A 19154-nucleotide genomic window follows, 5' to 3' on the forward strand; every position below is an offset into this window, starting at 1 on the left:
TTTACATAGGTGTTGCTGTGTGAGTGACGTCTCTATCTGCTTTGTCTCCTATAATGGTAATTGTTAGTAACTTATTATCATGATGTCAGAATGTTTCTGTCCAGTGAACACATGTCATCATGCTTGCTGTGCTGAGCTGTGGAAGGAATGAACAGCGCCAGAGGATATGTGTAATGTGGTGGTCCCCAGCTTAGTGGCTGATGTCGTAATTGGCAAACATCCTCTACTCCTCTGCCGGAAAATCTCTAACACTACCCAACTGCACCTTACCTTCACCTTCCATAAATTTTTTTTTTTTTTTGAGACAGAGTCTAGTTCTGTCACCCAGGCTAGAGCGCCAATGATGTGATCTCAGCTCGTCACAACCTCTGCCTCCCGAATTCAATCAATTCTCCTGCCTCAGCCTCCTGAGTAGCTGGGATTACAGGTGCCCGCCATCACGCCCAGCTAATTTTTGTATTTTTAGTAGAGACAGGGTTTCACTCTGTTGGCCAGGCTGGTCATGAAGTCCTGGCCTCGTGATCCGCCTGCCTCGGCTTCCCAAAGTGCTGGGATTACAGGCATGAGCCACCGTGCCCGGCCCAGATTTCTTTTTAATGCTACTTACTCTTTGTCCCTACCTGGGCAGAGCTTTAAGACACAATTTATAAAATGTAAGAATAAACTAGCCGTGTAGTCCATCCCAACGAGGCTTCAAATAGGAAGGGAAAACTGAGTGTAATGAGTGATAGTTGACATTTCATTAGGAGTTGCATCTCGGGAGGCCGAAGCAGGAGGACCACTTGAAGCCGGGAGTTCAAGACCGGAGTTCAAGACAGCCTGGGCAACATAGCGAGACCCCGCATCTCTCTACAAAAAAAAAGTTTTTTTAATTATACAGCACACCTGTAGTCCCAGCTACTCAAGAGACTGAGGCAGGAGGATTGCTTGAGCCTAGGAGTTTAAAGCTGCAGTGAACTATGGTTGCGCCACCGCGCTCCAGCCTGAGCTACAGAGTGAGACCGTCTCTAAAAATAATAATTAGTTAAAAGAGTTGCAACTTTCCGTGAGTAGGTAAGCTTATCCTATAGTCTGAACCCTTAAATTAGTGAACAGATATGGATGTAGTGAACAAAGGCAAGCTGTTGGCTCACTGCAACCCTCACCTCCCCAGTTCAAGTGATTCTCCTGCCTCAGCCTTTCAAGTAGCCCCTGTTTGCAGCCCCTGTTGATGTTGGGTTGGTTTGGGTTATGAGACAGAACCAGAGCCTCACGTCCCGTGGATGGTAGAATTCCATTCCAGTGCTGATGACCAGGGGCAGCTAAACACCAAGCCCTGCGACCTCTGGGTCTTAGAGTCATCCTAACATCTGATCTCAGATGAATTCTCATTATGTGCCTGGTATTGGTATGAAGCACGCCAGGCGCACAGCTGCCTGTTTCCTGATCTTAGACTATTTACAGCAAACTCAAACAGCTCACTGGCTTTTTACACCCAGCAAAAACCAAGGGAGAGCGGGAGAGGTTTGTTTTTTTTTTTTTCTGTTTTATTCTACCAAAGCAGCAAATACTGTGCAATTTCCACACTAAATGGTCACAGTGGGGACCAATATCCTGCCCTCCAGACCCGCTGCTTCAGCCAATACAGCAAGGGAAGACGCAGCTCTGTTTTCTAGAAGGATCCCACCGAGGCATAAAAACGGCACAGCCCAGCCTGGCCCCGAGCCTGGTCCCGGAGCCCCTGGCGCGACCATGGGGAACGCTCACTCCAAAAGCGGGGACAGGCACGGTGCGCTCCCCGGCCGCCCCGAGCTGTCTTTTTACGGCTCTTTCCCCAGGAAATGGAGCGAGAACGTCTTCTTGGATAACGAGCTGCTGACCTCCAAGATCCTGTCGGTGCTGCGGCCACAGTCGGAGCGGGGCTTCCGTGCCGGCGACCTCCGCTACCCGACCCACTTTCTCAGCACCAACTCTGTCCTTGCCTCTGTCACAGCCTCGCTCAAGGAGCACCCCCGGGGCACCCTCCTGTCTGATGGCAGCCCAGCCCTCTCCAGGAATGTCGGTATGACGGTCTCTCAGAAAGGTGGTCCCCAGCCAACACCGAGCCCGGCTGGCCCTGGGACGCAACTCGGGTAAGCCGGGGTCCCCTCTCTGTCCTGGGGTGGGTGGCATTCCCCGGGGAGCTGTTGGCAGCCTCTCTCCAGAGGGAGGCCCCGACTTAGATCTGCACAAATCCACACGGCAGCCCACACGCTAAGCAGAGAGATTCCCATTAGCACTTGCTTCCAGGGTCCACGCCTTTTTGCAAAAACGGTGGTCCCGGGGTGTATTCAGCCACTGGTGGAGCCAGTTCTCTTAATAGAACTGGCTCTATTGAGCCAGGATCTTGAGGGATCCTTACTTACTCGAGACAATGCTCAAAGTCCTGCTGGGCATGTGTGGAGGCGCCTTCCCGTGATCTGTGCCTTAACCTCATTTTATAGGACTTCAAAGTGGTTCCTTTGATAATGCCTTCAGGCATCCGGGTAGAAGGTGATGCTAGAAGCTGATATGTGCGTGCTGACTATTCCATGAGTTCATGGGAAAGGGGGTCGATTATCTTTTTTCCTCTGAGTAAGGACTGTCCTACCCCTGACCATGAAGCCATTTCCACTTAACTCCTGGTAGAAAAGATCCCAGGCCCCCAAGTGGGCTCCAGGGGTCTGTCAAGGAAGCTGCAACCCACACCCCATTTTGAACATCCATAACATTAGAGGAAGTTACTATGGAAGAAGTACTCATGTGACATTGACAGATAATCTCCCTTTTTTTTTTCTTGAGACAGAGTCTCACTCTGTCACCCAGGCTGGAGTACAGTGGTGCAATTTCAACTCACCACAACCTCTGCCTCCTGGGTTCAAGTGATTCCCTTGCCTCAGCCTTCCAAGTAGCTGAGACTATAGGCACCTGCCACCACACCCAGCTAATTTTTGTATTTTTAGTAGAGACAGGGTTTTGCCATGTTAGCCAGGCTGATCTCAAGCTCCTGACCTCAGGTGATCAGCTGGCCTTGGCCTCCCAAAGTGCTGGGATTACAGGTGTGAGATACTGTACCCAGCAAATCTCCCAATTTTTAAAAATGATCTGTAGACAAAGTAGAGGCTTCTGTGAAAATGTGGAAAGTTCTCAGAGGGTATCGAAGTGGAAGGAGTCACCGATGTGCCTTTGTTGCATGAGACTGTGTTTTTAATTCACTTTTCTAAAACAATTGTTTTTATTGTTTGCCCTCAGACCAATCACAGGAGAGATGGATGAAGCCGATTCTGTGTTTTTAAAATTTAAGCAGGCAGCTGATGACTCTGTGTCCCTCACGTCTTCGAACAATGAGTCCGTTTTTGTAGAAGGTATGGTCATCTCCTCACTCTTGCGGCTGTCACACAGTTTCTGTCCCTCCTGGGAAGAGCTGGGACCTGTGTCAGCATGTCCACGGGAGGGAGTCAGGGTGGCGTGGCTCTGGGCCCCCAGCAGCTGCCCTTTACTCTTCCCTCAGATCCCTACGCCGCCTCACTGAGGAGTGAGATCGAGTCAGACGGCCACGAGTTCGAAGCTGAGTCCTGGAGCCTCGCCGTGGACCCGGCCTACGCCAAGAAGCAAAAGAGAGAGGTGGTGAAAAGACAAGACGTCCTTTATGGTGAGGAGTCCAAAGCCCTGTGCCACCACGCCGGCCCTCCACTCTCTTCTCTGTTCACTCCCTCCTTCCCTCCCTCCTTTTTTCCTTATCTTTATCTTTCTCTCTCTTTTGTTCTCTTTCTTTTTTTTTTCTTTTTTGAGACAGAGTCTCTCACTGTTGCACAGGCTGGAGTACAGTGGCACAATCAGAGCTTATTGCAGCCTCAACCTCCTGGGCTCAAACAGTCCTCCCACCTCAGCCTCCCCAGTAGCTGAGACCACAAGCATGGGCCACCACACCTGGCTAATTTTTATATTTTCTGTAAAGACGGAGTCTTACCATGTTGCCCAGGCTGGTCTCAATCTCCTGAGCTCAAGTGATCTGCCCACTTTGGCCTCCCAAAGTATTGGAATTACAGGTGTAAGCCACGGCAACCGGCCTCTCCCTCCCTCGCTCCCTCCCTCCCTCCCTCCCTCCCTCTCTCTCTCTCTCTCCCTCTCCCTCCCTTGGTTCAGCCCTGCCTCCCATGCCAGGGAGGCGATGGCCGGAGAGGATTTTGTTGGAATTCGTCCCGGGTCAGCCTCATTCTTCCCTTGTCGGTGGCCGTCTCAGGTGCCCTAGAACCAACAACAGTTTGTTGCTCACAGTTCTGGAGGCTGGGAAATCTGAGGTCAAGGTGGCACAGACTTAGTGTCCATCGAGGGTCCACTTCCTGGTGTATTGATGGTGGCATCTAGCTGTGTCCTCACATGGCTTTCATGGTCTCCCTCAGGCCCTTTTTTTTTGAGACGGGCCTCACTCCGTCACCCAGGCTGGATGCAATGATGCAATCTCGGCTCACTGCAACCTCCGCCTTCCCAGTTAAAGTGATTCTCCTGCCTCAGCCTCCTGAGTAGCCGGGATTACAAGTGCCTACCACCACACCCAGTTAATTTTTGTGGTTTTTGGTAGAGACAAGGTTTCACTGTGTTTTGGCCAGACTGGTCTCGAACTCCTGACCTCAAGTGATCCGCTCACCTTCGCCTCCCAGAGTGCTGGGATTATAGGCGTGAACCTCTATCGCCCGCAACCCTCAGGTCCTTTTCATAAGGGCACTAGTCCTACCTTGAGGCTCTGCCTCATGACCTTATCACCTTCTAAGGGCCCCACCTCCTGATACTATCACCTTGGGGGTTAGCATTTTGACATATGAATTTTGGGGAACACATGCTGGGTGCAGTGGCTCATGCCTGTAATCCCAGCACTTTGGGAGGCTGAGACGGGTAGATAACAAGGTCAAGAGATCTAGACCATCCTGGCCAACTTGGTGAAATTCTGTCTCTACTAAAAATACAAAAATTAGCCGGGCGTGGTGATGCGTACCTGTAATCCCAGCTACTTGGGAGGCTGAGGCAGGAGAATCTCTTGAACCCAGGAGGTGGAGGTTGCAGTGAGCTGAGATCACACCATTGCACTCTAGCCTGGGCAACAGAGTGAGACTCAGTCTCAAAAAGGAATTTTGGGGAACACAAACATCTTGTTCATTGCAGTGTAGGTCTGTTCAGGGACACACACAGCTGTGTGAGTTTTACACCTATAGGAGTGTTCCTCAGAATACTCTTCTGCTAAAAAGACAGACTTGATAGCCAGGCCTGGTGGTGGGCACCTATAATCCCAGCCGCTCAGGAGGCTGAGGCAGGAGAATCACTTGAACAGGGGAGGCAAAAAAAATAACGACCGGGCTTGATGGCTCACGCCTGTAATCCCAGCACTTTTGGAGCTGAGGTGGGCCGATCACCTGAGGTCAGGAGTTGAAGACCAGCCTTGCTAACATGGTGAAATTTCATCTGTACTTAAAATACAAAAATTAGCTATGTGCTGGCACATGTCTGTAATCTCAGCCACTCAGGAGGCTGAGGCAGGAGAATCGCTTGAACCTGGGAGGCGGAGGTGGTACTCCCACCTGGGTGACAGAGCAAGACTCTGTCTCAAAAAAAATAAAATAAAATAACTACACAGACTTAAAATGTTGTCTGATGACACTGTGGGCAAAACCCTCCTGTGATGGGAGGCCCCAGGGGTCTCTCCTTCCCCTGCTCCATCAGGCTGGGCATCCCCACAGCACTCAAAACCCTGAACACTCTGGGAAGTAAGAAAGACCCCAAAGGTGCAAGGTCTTAGGCAGAGAACTCTCAGAAGCCTACTAGGCACATGAAGGGCAGGCGGCAGCCAAGACTGCCGCGTGGGGCCGTGGAGCCAGCGAGGGCAGGTCCTGCCATCCGTGTCCCTGCAGAGCTGATGCAGACGGAGGTGCACCACGTGCGGACGCTCAAGATCATGCTGAAGGTGTACTCCAGGGCCCTGCAGGAGGAGCTGCAGTTCAACAGCAAGGCCATCAGCCGCCTCTTCCCATGCGCTGACGACCTGCTGGAGCTGCACAGCCACTTTCTTGCTCGGCTCAAGGGGCGCCGCCAGGAGTCCCTGGAGGAGGGCAGTGACCGGAATTACATCATCCAGAAAATCGGTGACCTCCTGGTTCAGCAGGTGGGTGCAGCCATGTTCACCTGAACGGTCTTCACAGCCTGTGCCCTGTCTCTGTTCCTTTCTTATTCTTTTTTTTTTTTGAGATGGAGTTTCCCTCTTGCCCAGGCAGGAGTGCAGTGGCGCGATCTGCTCACCGCAACCTCTACCTCTTGGGTTCAAGTGATTCTTCTGCCTCAGCCTGGAGTAGTTGGGATTACAGGCGCCCACCACCACATCTAGCTAATTTGTCTAGTTTTTAGTAGAGACTGGGTTTCACCATGTTGGCCAGGCTGGTTTCAAACTCCCGACCTCATGCGATCTGCCCACCTCAGCTTTCCAAAGTGCTGGGATCACAGGTGTGACTCTGTTCCTTTCTTCTTTTTTCTGAGATAGGGTCTTGCTGTGTCACCCAGGACAGAATGCTGTGGTGCAGTCACAGCTCGATGCAGCCTCAATCTCCCAGGCTCAGGTGATTCTCTTACCTCAGCCTCCCAAGTAGCTGGGACTCCAGGGAACACTATGCCTGGCTAATTCTTTTATTTTTTGTAGAGATGGGGTCTTGCTTTGTTGCCCAGGCTGGTCTCAAATTCCTGGCCTCAAGCAGTCTTCCCGCCTCAGCCTTCCAAGGTGCAGGAATCACAGGTATGAGCCATTGTGCTAGCCTGTTCTTTTATTTTTCTTTCTTTTTTTTTTTTTTTTTTTTTTGAGACAGAGTTTCGCTCTTGTTACCCAGGCTGGAGTGCAATGGCGCGATCTCAGCTCACTACAACCTCCGCCTCCTGGGTTCAGGCAATTCTCCTGCCTCAGCCTCCTGAGTAGCTGGGATGACAGGCACGCGCCACCGTGCCCAGCTAATTTTTTGTATTTTTAGTAGAGACGGGGTTTCACCATGTTGACCAGGATGGTCTCGATCTCTTGCCCTCGTGATCCACCCGCCTCGGCCTCCCAAAGTGCTGGGATTACAGGTGTGAGCCACCGCGCCCAGCCGCCTGTTCTTTTCAATTAGTAACATGAGGGTGGCTCCTGTTTGTCAAGTGCCTACTCCCTGAGGATTTACAGTTCTGAGCCCCTTACAGCAATGCCTGCAGTTCATATTCTAGAAACACAGGGGCCCAAATTAGCCGGTGTCCCTGGCTATGAACACTATTCAGCGTTACTTTCTTCGGTGCTCGTTTCATTGGTTGGTTTTGCTTTTTAGTTCAAATCACTGATGCTTTCAACCGTTCAAAGCGTACCTATTGGCTGAGTGCAGTGGCCCACACCTGTAATCCCAGCACTTTCGGAGGCCAGACAGGTGAATTGCTTGAGCCTAGGAGTTCCAGACCAGCCTGGGCAACATAGCAAGACCCTGTAGGTACAAAATATGAAAATTCAGCCAGCTGTGGTCGGGCATGATAGCTCACACCTATAATCCCAGCACTTTGGGAGGCCGAGGCAGGCAGATCACCTTGAGGTCAGGAGTTAAAGACCAACCTGGCCAGTATGATAAAACCCATCTCTACTAAAAAATAAAAATTAGCTGGGCAAGTAGCAGTCACCTATAATCTCAGCTACTCGGGAGGCTGAGGCAGGAGAATCACTTGAACCTGGGAAAACGAGGTTGCAGTGAGCCAAGATTGTGCCACTGCACTCCAGCCTAGAAGACACAGCAAGATTCTGTCTCAAAAAAAAGAGTCAGCTGTAGTGTACAGCTGTAGTCCCAGCTACTTGGGAGGCTAAGGTGGGAGGATCATTTGAGCTCAGCTGCAGTGAGGTATGATCATCCCACTGCCCTCCAGCCTAGGCGACACAGCAAGACACCATCTCACTGGGGGAAAGAAAAAATGCATACCTGTGGACCATCACCATCCGTGATAGTGATATTAACCCCAAATGATCGCCCTACGCCAAGATTTACCCAGGGGAGCTGTGCCCCTCATGTGACCTCACACTGTTTGTTCGAGGCATTGTGGATCAACTAATTAAAAAAACACTCCTCCTTTTGCTTTTTATGTTTCTTTCTTTTTTTGAGATGGAATCTTGCTCTGTCACCCAGGCTGGATAGAGTACAATGGCATGATGTTGGCTCACTATCCACCTCCCAGGTTTGAGCAGTTCTCATGCCTCATTCTCCCAAGTAACTGGGATTGCAGGCACGTGCCACTATACCCGGCTAATTTTTTGTGTGTTTTTATTAGAGATGGGGTTTCACCATGTTGGCCAGGCTGGTCTCGAACTCCTGACCTCAGGTGATCTGCTTGCCTCATCCTCCCAAAGTGCTGGGATTACGTGTGTGAGCCACCAAGCCAGCGTGCTTTTTATGTTTCTAACGTCCTTTGGCTGAAATTTATTTTTTTTTCTTGGCTCTCAGCAAGTTTTATAGCATCTGTGATGTAGCAAAGCCTGAAGCAAAAGGTTTTTTTCAATTTCTTTATTACACCTTGAGATGAGACACCCCCAATTGAAGTATTTCTCTGTTTGAGGACATATTAGAAAATGGAATTGCAGCCAGGCACTGTGGCTCACACTTGTAATCCCAGTGCTTTGGGAGGCTGAGGCGGATGGATCACTCAAGGCCAGCCTGGCCAACGTGGTGAAATACTGTCTCTATTAAAAGAAAAAAATTTAAATTAGCCAGGCATGGTGGCGGCACCTGTAATCCCAGCTACTCGGGAGGCTGTGGCAGGAGAATCCCTTGAACCTGGGAGGCGGAGGTTGCAGTGAGCCGAGATCCTGCCACTGCACTCCAGCCTGGGCCACAGAGCAAGACATTGTCTCTAAAATAAAAAAAGAAAGAAAGGGCCAGGTGCAGTGGCTCATGCCTGCAGTCCCACACTTTGGGAGGCCAAGGTGGGTGTATCACCTAAGGTCAAGAGTTGGAGACCAGCCTGACCAACATGGAGAAACCCCGTCTCTACTAAAAATATAAAAATAAGCCGGGTGTGGTGGCGCGTGCCTGTAATCCCAGCTACTCCAGAGGCTGAGGCAAGAGAACTGTTTGAACCCAGGAGGCGGAGGTTGTGGTGAGCAGAGATCACACCATTGTACTCCAGCCTGGGCAACAAGAGCAAAACTCAATCTCAAAAGAAAGAAAGAAAATGGAACGCAAATAAATCTAATATTTATTTTAGCGGAGTCAGATGAATTTGATGAAAATATCCTTTGGCAGTTTTTGTGTTTGACTGAGTAACATTTCCTTTCTTTTGTCTATCAGTTTTCAGGTGAAAATGGCGAGAGAATGAAAGAAAAGTACGGTGTGTTTTGTAGTGGCCACAATGAAGCTGTCAGTCATTATAAGTTGCTGCTTCAGCAAAACAAGAAATTTCAAAACTTGATTAAGGTAAAAACACAGTTTGTTTGTTTTTTATCAAAACCTTATATTCTTCGCTGTGGGTTTTTCCCATAGAATTGTGGAGTCTTGGGAATTGGGAAGTATAAGACACCTGTTATGTAGCCGTGAGTTTTAAGGTTTGGATTTGGTTTTAACCACAACCCCATTTAGAACCTATCAGTGAAATCTCACGTAGAATCCTGAGACATCGGCTGGGTGCGGTAATCCTAGCACTTTGGGAGGCCGAGGTGGGCAGATCACCAGGTCAGGAGTTAGAGACCATCCTGGCTAACACAGTGAAACCCCACCTCTACTAAAAATACAAAAATTAGCTGAGTGTGATGGCACATGCCTGTAGCTACTCGGGAGGCTGAGGCAGGAGAATCGCTTGAACCCAGGAGGTGGAGGTTGCAGTGAGCCAAGATCGTGCCATTACACTACAGCCTGCATGACAGTGTGAGACTCTGTCTCAAACAAACAAAAGAAACCTGAGATGTGAACCAAAGCAGGCCCGAGGCAGAGTCTCGTGCCTGCCAGATGCAGAGTCTCACGCCTGTAATTCTAGCACTTCGAGAGGCCAAGGTGGGAGGATTGCTTGAGGCCAGGAGTTCAAGACCAGCCTGGGCCACATAGCAAGATCCTGTCTCTTCAAAAAATGTAAAAGTTAGCCAGGCATGATGGTGCACACCTGTATCCCCAGCTACTCCAGCAGCTAAGGAGGGGAAATCACTTGAGATCAGGAGTTTAAGACCAGCCTGGGCAACATAGCAAGACACCCATCTCTATTTTATATAGACATACACATACACACACACACATATATATGTATACATACATATATATACATATTAACAAAATCAATCAAAGAAAGCATATCTAGACTTTTTGCCTTGCCATGCCACCGTGGCCCCTGAGAGGCCCCTGCAGCCCTCAGCATGGGACCTGCCGACCATCACTTTTCAGACTGTTTGAATGACACAAAGAATTTGTTTGAAGGGGCTGCCACAGGATCTGGCCCTCCAGAGCCAGCCTGTTTTACCATGGGGATGCCAGCTGTCTTGAGGGTTATTCCAAACCTCTGTCACCTAGCTGGTCCCTGTTTGCCCCTGGGGCATGTAGAATAATCTTCCTGCCTCCTTTAAGTGAGAGTGGGTAGGTGCTCAGAGCCCAGCTGGAGTCAGCCAAGTCAAGGGAGACCCCACCTCCAGCACCCTACAAACCACACTTGGGACCAGGCGTGGTGGCTCATGCCCATAATCCCAGCACTTTGGGAGGCCGAGGTGGGTGGATCACAAGGTTAGGAGTTCGAGACCAGCCTGGCCAACAAGGTGAAACGCTGTTTCTACTAAAAGTACAAAAATTAGCCGGGTGTGGTGGCTACTTGGGAGGCTGAGGCAGGAGAATTACTTGAACCTGGGAGGCAGAGGTTGCAGTGAGCCGAGACTACACCGTTGCACTCTAGCCTGGGCAACAGAGCGAGACCCGACTAAAAAAAAAAAAAAAGAAACCGCACTTGGACTACAGGTAGTCGGTTCTATCAACGTTGACCTCTTCAGAGGCCCTAACACCACCGATTCCACAAGAGCTGCATCACCTGTGACCTGGCCAGGACTTGGTTCTACAGTGGCATTCTACACCCAGGGGTCCAAAGTCAGGAGTGACATGCATTTAAGCTTCATTGCATTATAGGTAGGTGGGAACGGGAGAGAATAGTTTTGGAGCCACAGTTCCTCAAAGCAGGGAGGGGGATTCCAATGAACCCTCCATCCATGGACTCTTGCAAACCCCACAGCAGCTCTGGTCCTCTTAAGCAGCTCCTTGCAAGTGCCGGCATCCCTAAAATGCGTACAAGAGCAGCGGGAGCAAACGAGCAGAAAATGTGCTATGCTCCCGAGAGTGAGCGACAGGTGACCGCTTCTGGTTCTCAGCCACAGGCGAGCATCAGAAAGCACCCAGGATGGGCGTGGTGGCTCAAGCTTGGGATCCCAGCACTTCTGGGGAGGCCAAAGTGGGTGGATCACCACACCTGGCCTTTTGTGGCCTTTGTGTATACAGCAGGTGATCCCTGCTTAGGTATTTCGTGTCTTTCTCCTCCAGAGCAGGAACGGAAAGGTCCGGGTGAGCAGAAAAAGGAAGGTGCCCCAGCCTTGGCAGCCAATTGTTGACTAATTGGGCAGGAGCTGAGGTGTTAATATGGGGTCTTGCTTTCTGTTTCCTAGAAAATTGGCAACTTCTCCATCGTGCGGCGGCTTGGTGTGCAGGAGTGCATTCTCCTGGTTACACAGCGCATAACCAAATACCCAGTGCTGGTGGAGCGCATCGTCCAGAACACGGAAGGTAGGCCTCCTCCCCGCTGCCCGTCCACCTGCTACAGCCTGGGGCCCTCTCCCCGCCCTCACTCCCTGTTTTAGCTGTGGACTGGATAAATTCCCTTTGGAATCCACTTTGCTGGGTGCTGAGGTTTCTTTTCTTTCTTTTTTTTTTGAGATGGAGTTTTGCTCTTATTGCCCAGGCTGGAGTGCAGTGGTGCGATCTCGGCTCACTGCAACCTCCACCTCTTGGGTTCAAGCTATTCTCATGTCTCAGCCTTCTGAGCAACTGGGATTACAGGCGCATGCCACCATGCCTGGCTAATTTTTGTATTTTTAGTAGAGACAGGGTTTCATCATGTCGGCCAGGCTGGTCTCAAACTCCTGACCTCACAATCTGCCCACCTTGGCCTCCCAAAGTGCTGGGATTACAGGCATGAGCCCCCACATCTGGCTCTTCTTTACAGGTGGGTGCCTGTAATCCCAGCTACTTGGGAGACTAAGGCAGGAGAATTGCTTAAACCTGGGAGACAGAGATTGCAGTGAGCCAAGATCATGACATTGTACTCCAGCCTGGGCCACAGAGTGAGACTCCATCTCAAAAAAAAAAAAAAAAAAAAACTGAACTCTGGGGTGTTGCACTTGTTTTGAAGAACCATTTGCATCTCAGGAGATCACAGTTGGGAAGTGATCTTGAGGATCTTCTGAGTGGTGGCCATGGAGAACACAACTCCTAGATCCCACATGCCCTTATGTAGCGAGTGTGTCCACTTCTGTTGTGTTTGTGAAAGTGGAAAGGAGAGAAGCTAACTCTACTGTGTGTGGCAGCTGGCACTGAGGACTATGAAGACCTGACCCAGGCTCTGAACCTCATCAGAGATATCATCTCACAAGTGGATGCCAAGGTCAGCGAGTGTGAGAAGGGCCAGCGCCTCAGGGAGATCGCAGGGAAGATGGACCTGAAGTCCTCCAGCAAACTCAAGAACGGACTCACCTTCCGCAAGGAAGACATGCTTCAGCGGCAGCTGCACCTGGAGGGCATGCTGTGCTGGAAGACCACATCAGGGCGCTTGAAAGGTAAAGGTCTGCCCCTGGCCACCTCTAGTGGGTGCCATCTTGGATAAGTGGTCGCCATCTTGGATTGGTTGGTACTCTCCTGATTGGTGGCACTATCCTGTATCTGTGGGTACTATTTTGGGATGTTGGTTGTCATTTTGTATTGGTGGGTATCATGTTGGATTGGTGGCACCATATTGGATGGTTGGGTGCTATCTTGGCTTGGTAGCACCATCTTGGGAGTTTTGGGCACCCTCTTAGAATGGTGGATGCCGTCTTGGATCAGAGGGCATCATCTTGGATTGGTGGGTGCTATTTTGGATTAGTAGCTCCATCTTTAGTGGTGGCACCATCTTGGAGTGGTGACTGTCTTCTTTAAATGGTGGGCACTCTCTTGGATTGGTGAGCACCCTCTTGGGTTGATGGGTGCCATCTTGGATTGGTGGCACAGTCTTGGGAATGGTAGAACCATCTTGGATCAATGGCACCATCTTGGTGGGTGCCCTCTTGAATCAGTGGGCACCATTTCGGTTGGTGGGTGCTATCTTGGATTGGTGTCATGGTCTTGGGAGTGATGGCACCATCTTGGATCAGTGGGTGCCATCTTGGTTGCTAGTGCCATCTTGGATTGGTGGCACAGTCTTGGGAGTAGTGACATCATCATGGATCAGTGAGCACCATCTTGGAATGGTGGCATCATCCTAGATCAGTAGGCTCCCTCTTGGATCAGTGGGCACCATTTTGATTGGTGGGTGCCATCTCGGATCAGTGAGATGGTCTTGGGAGTGATAGCACTATCTTTGATTAGTGGGTGCCATCTTGGACTGGTGGCATGGTCTTGGGAGTGGTGGCGTCATCTTGGATCAGTGGGTGCCCTCTTGGATCGGCGGGCACCATGTTGGTTTGGTGTGTGTCAACTGACACAGAGCCACTGAGGTCTGGCTACTTCATGGCTGAAGGGAGGTTATGAGCTGAGTCAGGATGAGCAAGGCAGCTGGTGTGTGGCATAAAACGAGGTGGCTGTATCACCGTTCCTCCTCCTCTGGTCTTTGGAATGGTGCAGTACAAACCAGGAAGGTACACTGAGTCATTGACTTCCAGATGGAAACCCAGGGTGTTGGCATCATGACACCCCAGGTTTGGGCCCAGAATTCCAAACACGCTCAGCTGCCCATCTGGACAGTCACGGGCCAGCCTGCCTGCCATGGGCCCAACCACTGAGAGGCCCCCATGTGGATAGAGAATACCCCCAGGACTGCTGGTCATTGTCCCCAAGCATCCCACTCGCTGCCCGGGGTGTGGTCCGAGCCCTGCTTTCAAGATCCATGTTGCAGGTCAGACCAGAGTGCTCAGGCTTTATCCCTGGTTTCCTGTTCCTTTTTGGAGCCTCTAGAGGCATCCCAAGCTATCTATTCACATCAGCATCTTTAAAGAGCTTGAGGGAGTCATTGAGGTGGCCAAATGCCAGCATTTGCCCACTGGTCATTTGAGTAGGAGTGTATTTCTCAGATAGATTTAGTGCCTTCTGCCCACCAGGCACTGAGTTGGGTGGTAAGAATACACCCCACAGGACAAGACCTGGCCCCTAGCCTCCTAGGGCTTCAGTCACTGGGGCTGAAAGAGAGAAACAAGCAAACAGAAAAACGGGTTAGAAGCCCAACTGATGCTTTAAGGAAGCCAGTAGGCTGTAGTGCAAGAGAATTAGCAAAAGTGTGTCTGACTTAGACAGGGGTGTCGGAAGCAGCTCCCCGAAAGTGGTGTTGCCCTTGAAACGCACATCTTACGTGGATGGCAGCTGGTGAAAAGAGAGGGAGCTTGTGCAGGGAAAAATCCCCCTTATAAAACTGTCAGATCTCGTGAGACTCATTCACTGTCATGGGAACAGCATGGAAAAGACCTGCCCCCATGGTTCAATTACCTCCCACTGGGTCCTTCTCACAGCACGTGGGAATTCAAGAGGAGATGTGGGTGGGGACACAGCCAAGCCATATCAGACACTCAAAGTCAGACCCAGCAGGTGTGTTGTTACAGCAAAGAGAACACTTGAGCTCTGGACGTGGAAGGGACTTAGAGGAGGCTCCAGCTGCTCGTTGGTGCAGAAGGTTGAGAACTAGAAAGGTGATGGGGGGTGGGAGGCGAGGCAGAAAGGAAACTTCTTAGCCCAGGTGGAAACATCAAACTGCTTATACCTTCCTGGGAGGCGGCATCTGCCAGGGTGCCCAGAAAGACCTCCTGGCCTCCTTCCATGCTGTTTCCCCAGATGTCCTGGCTGTCCTGCTGACCGACGTGCTTTTGCTCCTACAAGAAAAAGATCAGAAATACGTCTTTGCTTCTGTGGTATGTATCCTCTCTTCAGACGGAGGGTCAGCCGGGTGCGGTGGCTCATGCCTGTAATCACAACACTTTGGGAGGCCAAGGCAACCAGATCACTTGAGGTCAGGAGTTCAAGACCAGCCTGGCCAATGTGGTGAAACCCAGTCTCTACTAAAAGTACAAGAATTAGCTGGGCATGGTGGCCCACATTGTAGTCCCAGCTACTCAGGAGGCTGAGGCAGGAGAATCACTTGAACCCAGGAGGCAGAGATTGTGGTGAGCTGAGATCACGCCACTGTTTTCCAGCCTGGGCAATAGATTGAGACTGTCTCAAAAAAAAAAAAGGGCCCTGGGACTTCATGGGGGGGTTGGCTGAAACTGTCAGTGGGCGGTGCACCTGTGGGTTACCCAGGCCCATGTAGCTGGGATTACAGATGCCTGCCACCATGCCTAGCTAATTTTTTGTATTTTTAGTAGAGACAGGGTTTCACCATGCTGGTCAGGCTGGTCTCCAACTCCTAATCTCAAGTGATCCTCCTGCCTTGGCCTCCCAAAGTTCTGGGATTATAGGCGAGAGCCACCACACCCAGCTGCTGGTGTGTTCTTAAACAGTGTGTTTGTTTACTGCTGGTTTAGACCACAGAAGTGTATTGTCTCACATTCCTATAGGCTGGAAGTCCAGGATCAAGGTGTCAGCATGGTTGGTTTCTTCTGAGGCCCCTTGGCTTGTGGTCAGCCATCTGCTCCTTGTGTCCGCTTCACCTGGCCATTCCTCTGTGTGTATCTCTGTGCTAATGTCCTCCTATTAGAAGGATGCCGGTCAGATTGGATTAAGGCCCACCCATGACCTCATTTCACCATAATCATCTCTTTTTTTTTTGAAACAGGGTCTCACTCTGTCACTCAGGCTGGGTGCAGTAGCACAATCTCAACTCACTGCACCCTCCACCTCCCAAGTTCAAGTGATTCTCCTGCCTTAGCCTCTCATATAGCTGAGATTACACATACCCACCACTACATACGGCTAACTTGTGTATTTTTAGTAGAGATGGGGTTTCACCATGCTGGCCAGGCTGGTCTCAAACTCTTGACCTCAGATGATCCACCCACCTCAGCCTCCCAAAGTGCTGGGATTATAGGTGTGAGCCACCACGCCCAAACCTTATTTACCTCTTTAAATAAGGCCTCATCTCCAAAGACAGTCACATGCTGAGGTACTGGGGGTCAGGGCCTCGTATGAATCTGTGGGGAACGCAGTGCAGTTAAAATGTGTGTTTTGCTGGTCTATGAAAGCACTGTCTCTTGAAGGATGTGTGACAGACTAGAAATACCCTTGGCTCCGGGTGGCCTGAGGCACAAGACAGAGATGGGTTTATTTGTTGTTACATACTACATACTGTTACAGTAATCTTTTGAGAGCTTTGTTGTGTGTATATGTAGTGCTGATTGCTTTTTTTTTTTGAGACTGAGTCTCGCTCTGTCACTAGGTTGGAGTGTAGAGGCATGATCTCTGCAACCTCTACCTCCTAGGTTCAAGCGATTCTCCTGCCTCAGCCTCCTGAGTAACTGGGATTACAGGTGCCCGCCACAACACCCAGCTAATTTTCGTATTTTTAGTAGAGATGTTGGCCAGGGTAGTCTCGATCTCTTGACCTTGTGATCCGCCCGCCTCAGCCTCCCAAAGTGCTGGGGTTACAGGCGTAAAACACGGCACCTGGCCTGCTGATTACTTTAGAAAAAATTTTTAAGCTGATGAAATTGACATATTATCTGGATGCTGAGGGGCAAGATGGCTCACGCCTGTAATCTCAGCACTTTGGGAGTCTGAGGTGAGAGGATCATTTGAGCCCAGGAGTTCAAGACCAGCCTGGGAAACATAGTGAGACCCCTTCTCTACAAAAAAATACAAAAATTAGCTGGGCATGGCGGCACACGCCTGTAATTCCAGCAACTAAGGAGGCTGAGGTGGGAGGTTCACTTGAGCCCAGGTGGTCAAGGCTGCAGTGATCCGTGATTGCACCACTGCACTCCAGCCTGGGTGACAGAGCAAGACCTGGCCTCCAAAAAAGTTAAAAAAAAGAAAAAAAGGATTCTAGAATTTTATTGCAATAATGTCTTTTTTTCCCCAGAGGGCAAAATATATCTGCTTTGAATTGTTTGAAAAGAAACAAGGAGCATGACCTCACCCCCCACCCTTAGTTCCCCTCACCAGGCCCATGACCTCGCTGCTGTTTGGGTGCGGTGGGATAAAGGGGGACCTCCTCAATGCCCTCTACCCATGCAGGACTCGAAGCCACCCGTCATCTCGTTACAAAAGCTCATCGTGAGGGAGGTGGCCAATGAGGAGAAAGCGATGTTTCTGATCAGCGCCTCCTTGCAAGGGCCGGAGATGTATGAAATCTACACGAGCTCCAAAGAGGACAGGAATGCCTGGATGGCCCACATCCGAAGGGCCGTGGAGAGGTGAGGAGGGCCTGGAGGGTCTCCCCACCTTGCGTTCCTTCCGTTGACCAGTCTACCCTTAGCTTCGACGGTTGGCCCATCGGGTATGATCTTGAACTCCCTCATCCCAGCTTGGGCCCCATGATGCCATTTCAGCTCCTTCTGATGACTCGATGACTCAACCTGTTGGATGACTCAACCTGTTGGATGCCCGGAAAGGCAGCTCTAACCTGGGCCTTTCTGCTCTTGTGGGCCATTGGCAGGCCCACATGACATGGTGGTCTGTCTGCATTCATGGGCCAAACTTATTGGAGCAGGTCACAGCATCTTGTCCTTCCTCCTTGGGCCCAGCACCCCTCAGGGCCCAGGACCAGCTGGCTTCCCGTCGTTTTTTTGTTGTTGTTTTGTTTGGTTTGGTTTGGTTTTTTGTTTTTTTTGAGACAGAGTTTAGCTCTTGTTACCCAGACTGGAGTGCAATGGCATGATCTCGGCTCACCGCAACCTCTGCCTCCTGGGTTCAAGCAATTCTCCTGCCTCAGCCTCCCGAGTAGCTGGGACTGCAGGCGCGCACCACCATGCCCAGCTAATTTTTGTATTTTTAGTAGAGACGGGGTTTCACCTCGTTGACCAGGATGGTCTTGATCTCTTGACCTTGTGATCCACCCTCCTCAGCCTCACAAAGTGCTGGGATTATAGGCGTGAGCCACCACGCCCGGCCTGTTTTTTTGAGACAGAGCCTTGCTCTGTCACCCAGGCTGGAGTGCAGTGGCACAATCTTGGCTCACTGCAGCCTCCGCCTCCCAGGTTAAAGCAGTTCTCCTGCCTCAGCCTCCTGAGTAGCTGGGATTACAGGCGTGAACCACTGCACCCAGCTTTTTTTTTTTTTTTTTTAGAGTCAGGCTCTTGCTCTGTCACCCAGGCTGGGGTGCACTGGCACAACCATAACTTACTGCAACCCCAAACTCCTGGGCTCAAGTGAACCTACCCCCTCAGTCTCCCAAGTAGCTGGAACTACAGGCACCACCACACCCAGCTAATTTTTTTATTTTTGGAGATGGGGCCTCCCTCTGTTGTTCAGGCTGGTCTTGAACTCCTGGCCTTAAGCCATCCTCCTGCCTTGGCCTCCCAAAGTGTTGTGATTATAGGCATGAGCCACCATGCCTGGCCGGAACTCCCTATCTTGATGCCTGGAGGCTTCCTGGTGCTGTAGGCTGGTTCAGACCACCCCCCCACCCCATCCACAGTAGCTGTAGCTCTGTGGGGCTTGCAGCCTTCCACCTACACCTTGCAGGTCCCCTGCAAGCATGTTGTCCCCAGGACTCTTCCTCTAAGTCACAGGAAGGCAGGTAAAACTTCTTCCTGGTTATGCCCTGGTGCTTTGGGGCCAGACAAATGCCAATGGCTCTTTTTCTTCCCCTCATCATCCTCCTGCACCATGAACAAGCTAAATCAGGGCTGGGAGCAGTGGCTCACACCTGTAATCCCAGAACTTTGGGAGGCTGAGGCGGGTGGATCAGGAGGTCAGGAGTTCAAGACCAGCCTGACCAAGGTAAGGGAACTCCGTCTCTACTAAAAATACAAAAAATTAGCCAGG

The 19154-nt window shown here is 50.7% G+C and overlaps 1 protein-coding gene across 5 annotated transcripts in view; it reads left to right on the plus strand.

Annotated features, from left to right (window-relative positions):
* Positions 1 to 19154, plus strand: part of ARHGEF18 (Rho/Rac guanine nucleotide exchange factor 18) — a 120398-nt gene that overhangs the window by 86707 nt on the left and 14537 nt on the right. For 4 of the 5 annotated variants that reach the window (XM_035287456.3, XM_054249491.2, XM_035287459.3 and 1 more), the window contains 9 exons: positions 1973 to 2111; positions 3250 to 3362; positions 3509 to 3649; positions 5901 to 6151; positions 9324 to 9449; positions 11660 to 11777; positions 12578 to 12826; positions 15066 to 15142; positions 17403 to 17581. In XM_035287456.3, the coding sequence (XP_035143347.3) occupies positions 1973 to 2111; positions 3250 to 3362; positions 3509 to 3649; positions 5901 to 6151; positions 9324 to 9449; positions 11660 to 11777; positions 12578 to 12826; positions 15066 to 15142; positions 17403 to 17581 (1393 nt within the window). Of the gene's footprint in view, positions 1 to 1817; positions 2112 to 3249; positions 3363 to 3508; positions 3650 to 5900; positions 6152 to 9323; positions 9450 to 11659; positions 11778 to 12577; positions 12827 to 15065; positions 15143 to 17402; positions 17582 to 19154 lie in introns of all 5 variants that reach the window. The other variant, XM_078360362.1, reaches the window with a different exon arrangement.

This window comes from Callithrix jacchus, chromosome 22 (assembly GCF_049354715.1).
Source record: "Callithrix jacchus isolate 240 chromosome 22, calJac240_pri, whole genome shotgun sequence".
Classification (NCBI taxonomy): Eukaryota; Metazoa; Chordata; class Mammalia; order Primates; family Cebidae; genus Callithrix; species Callithrix jacchus.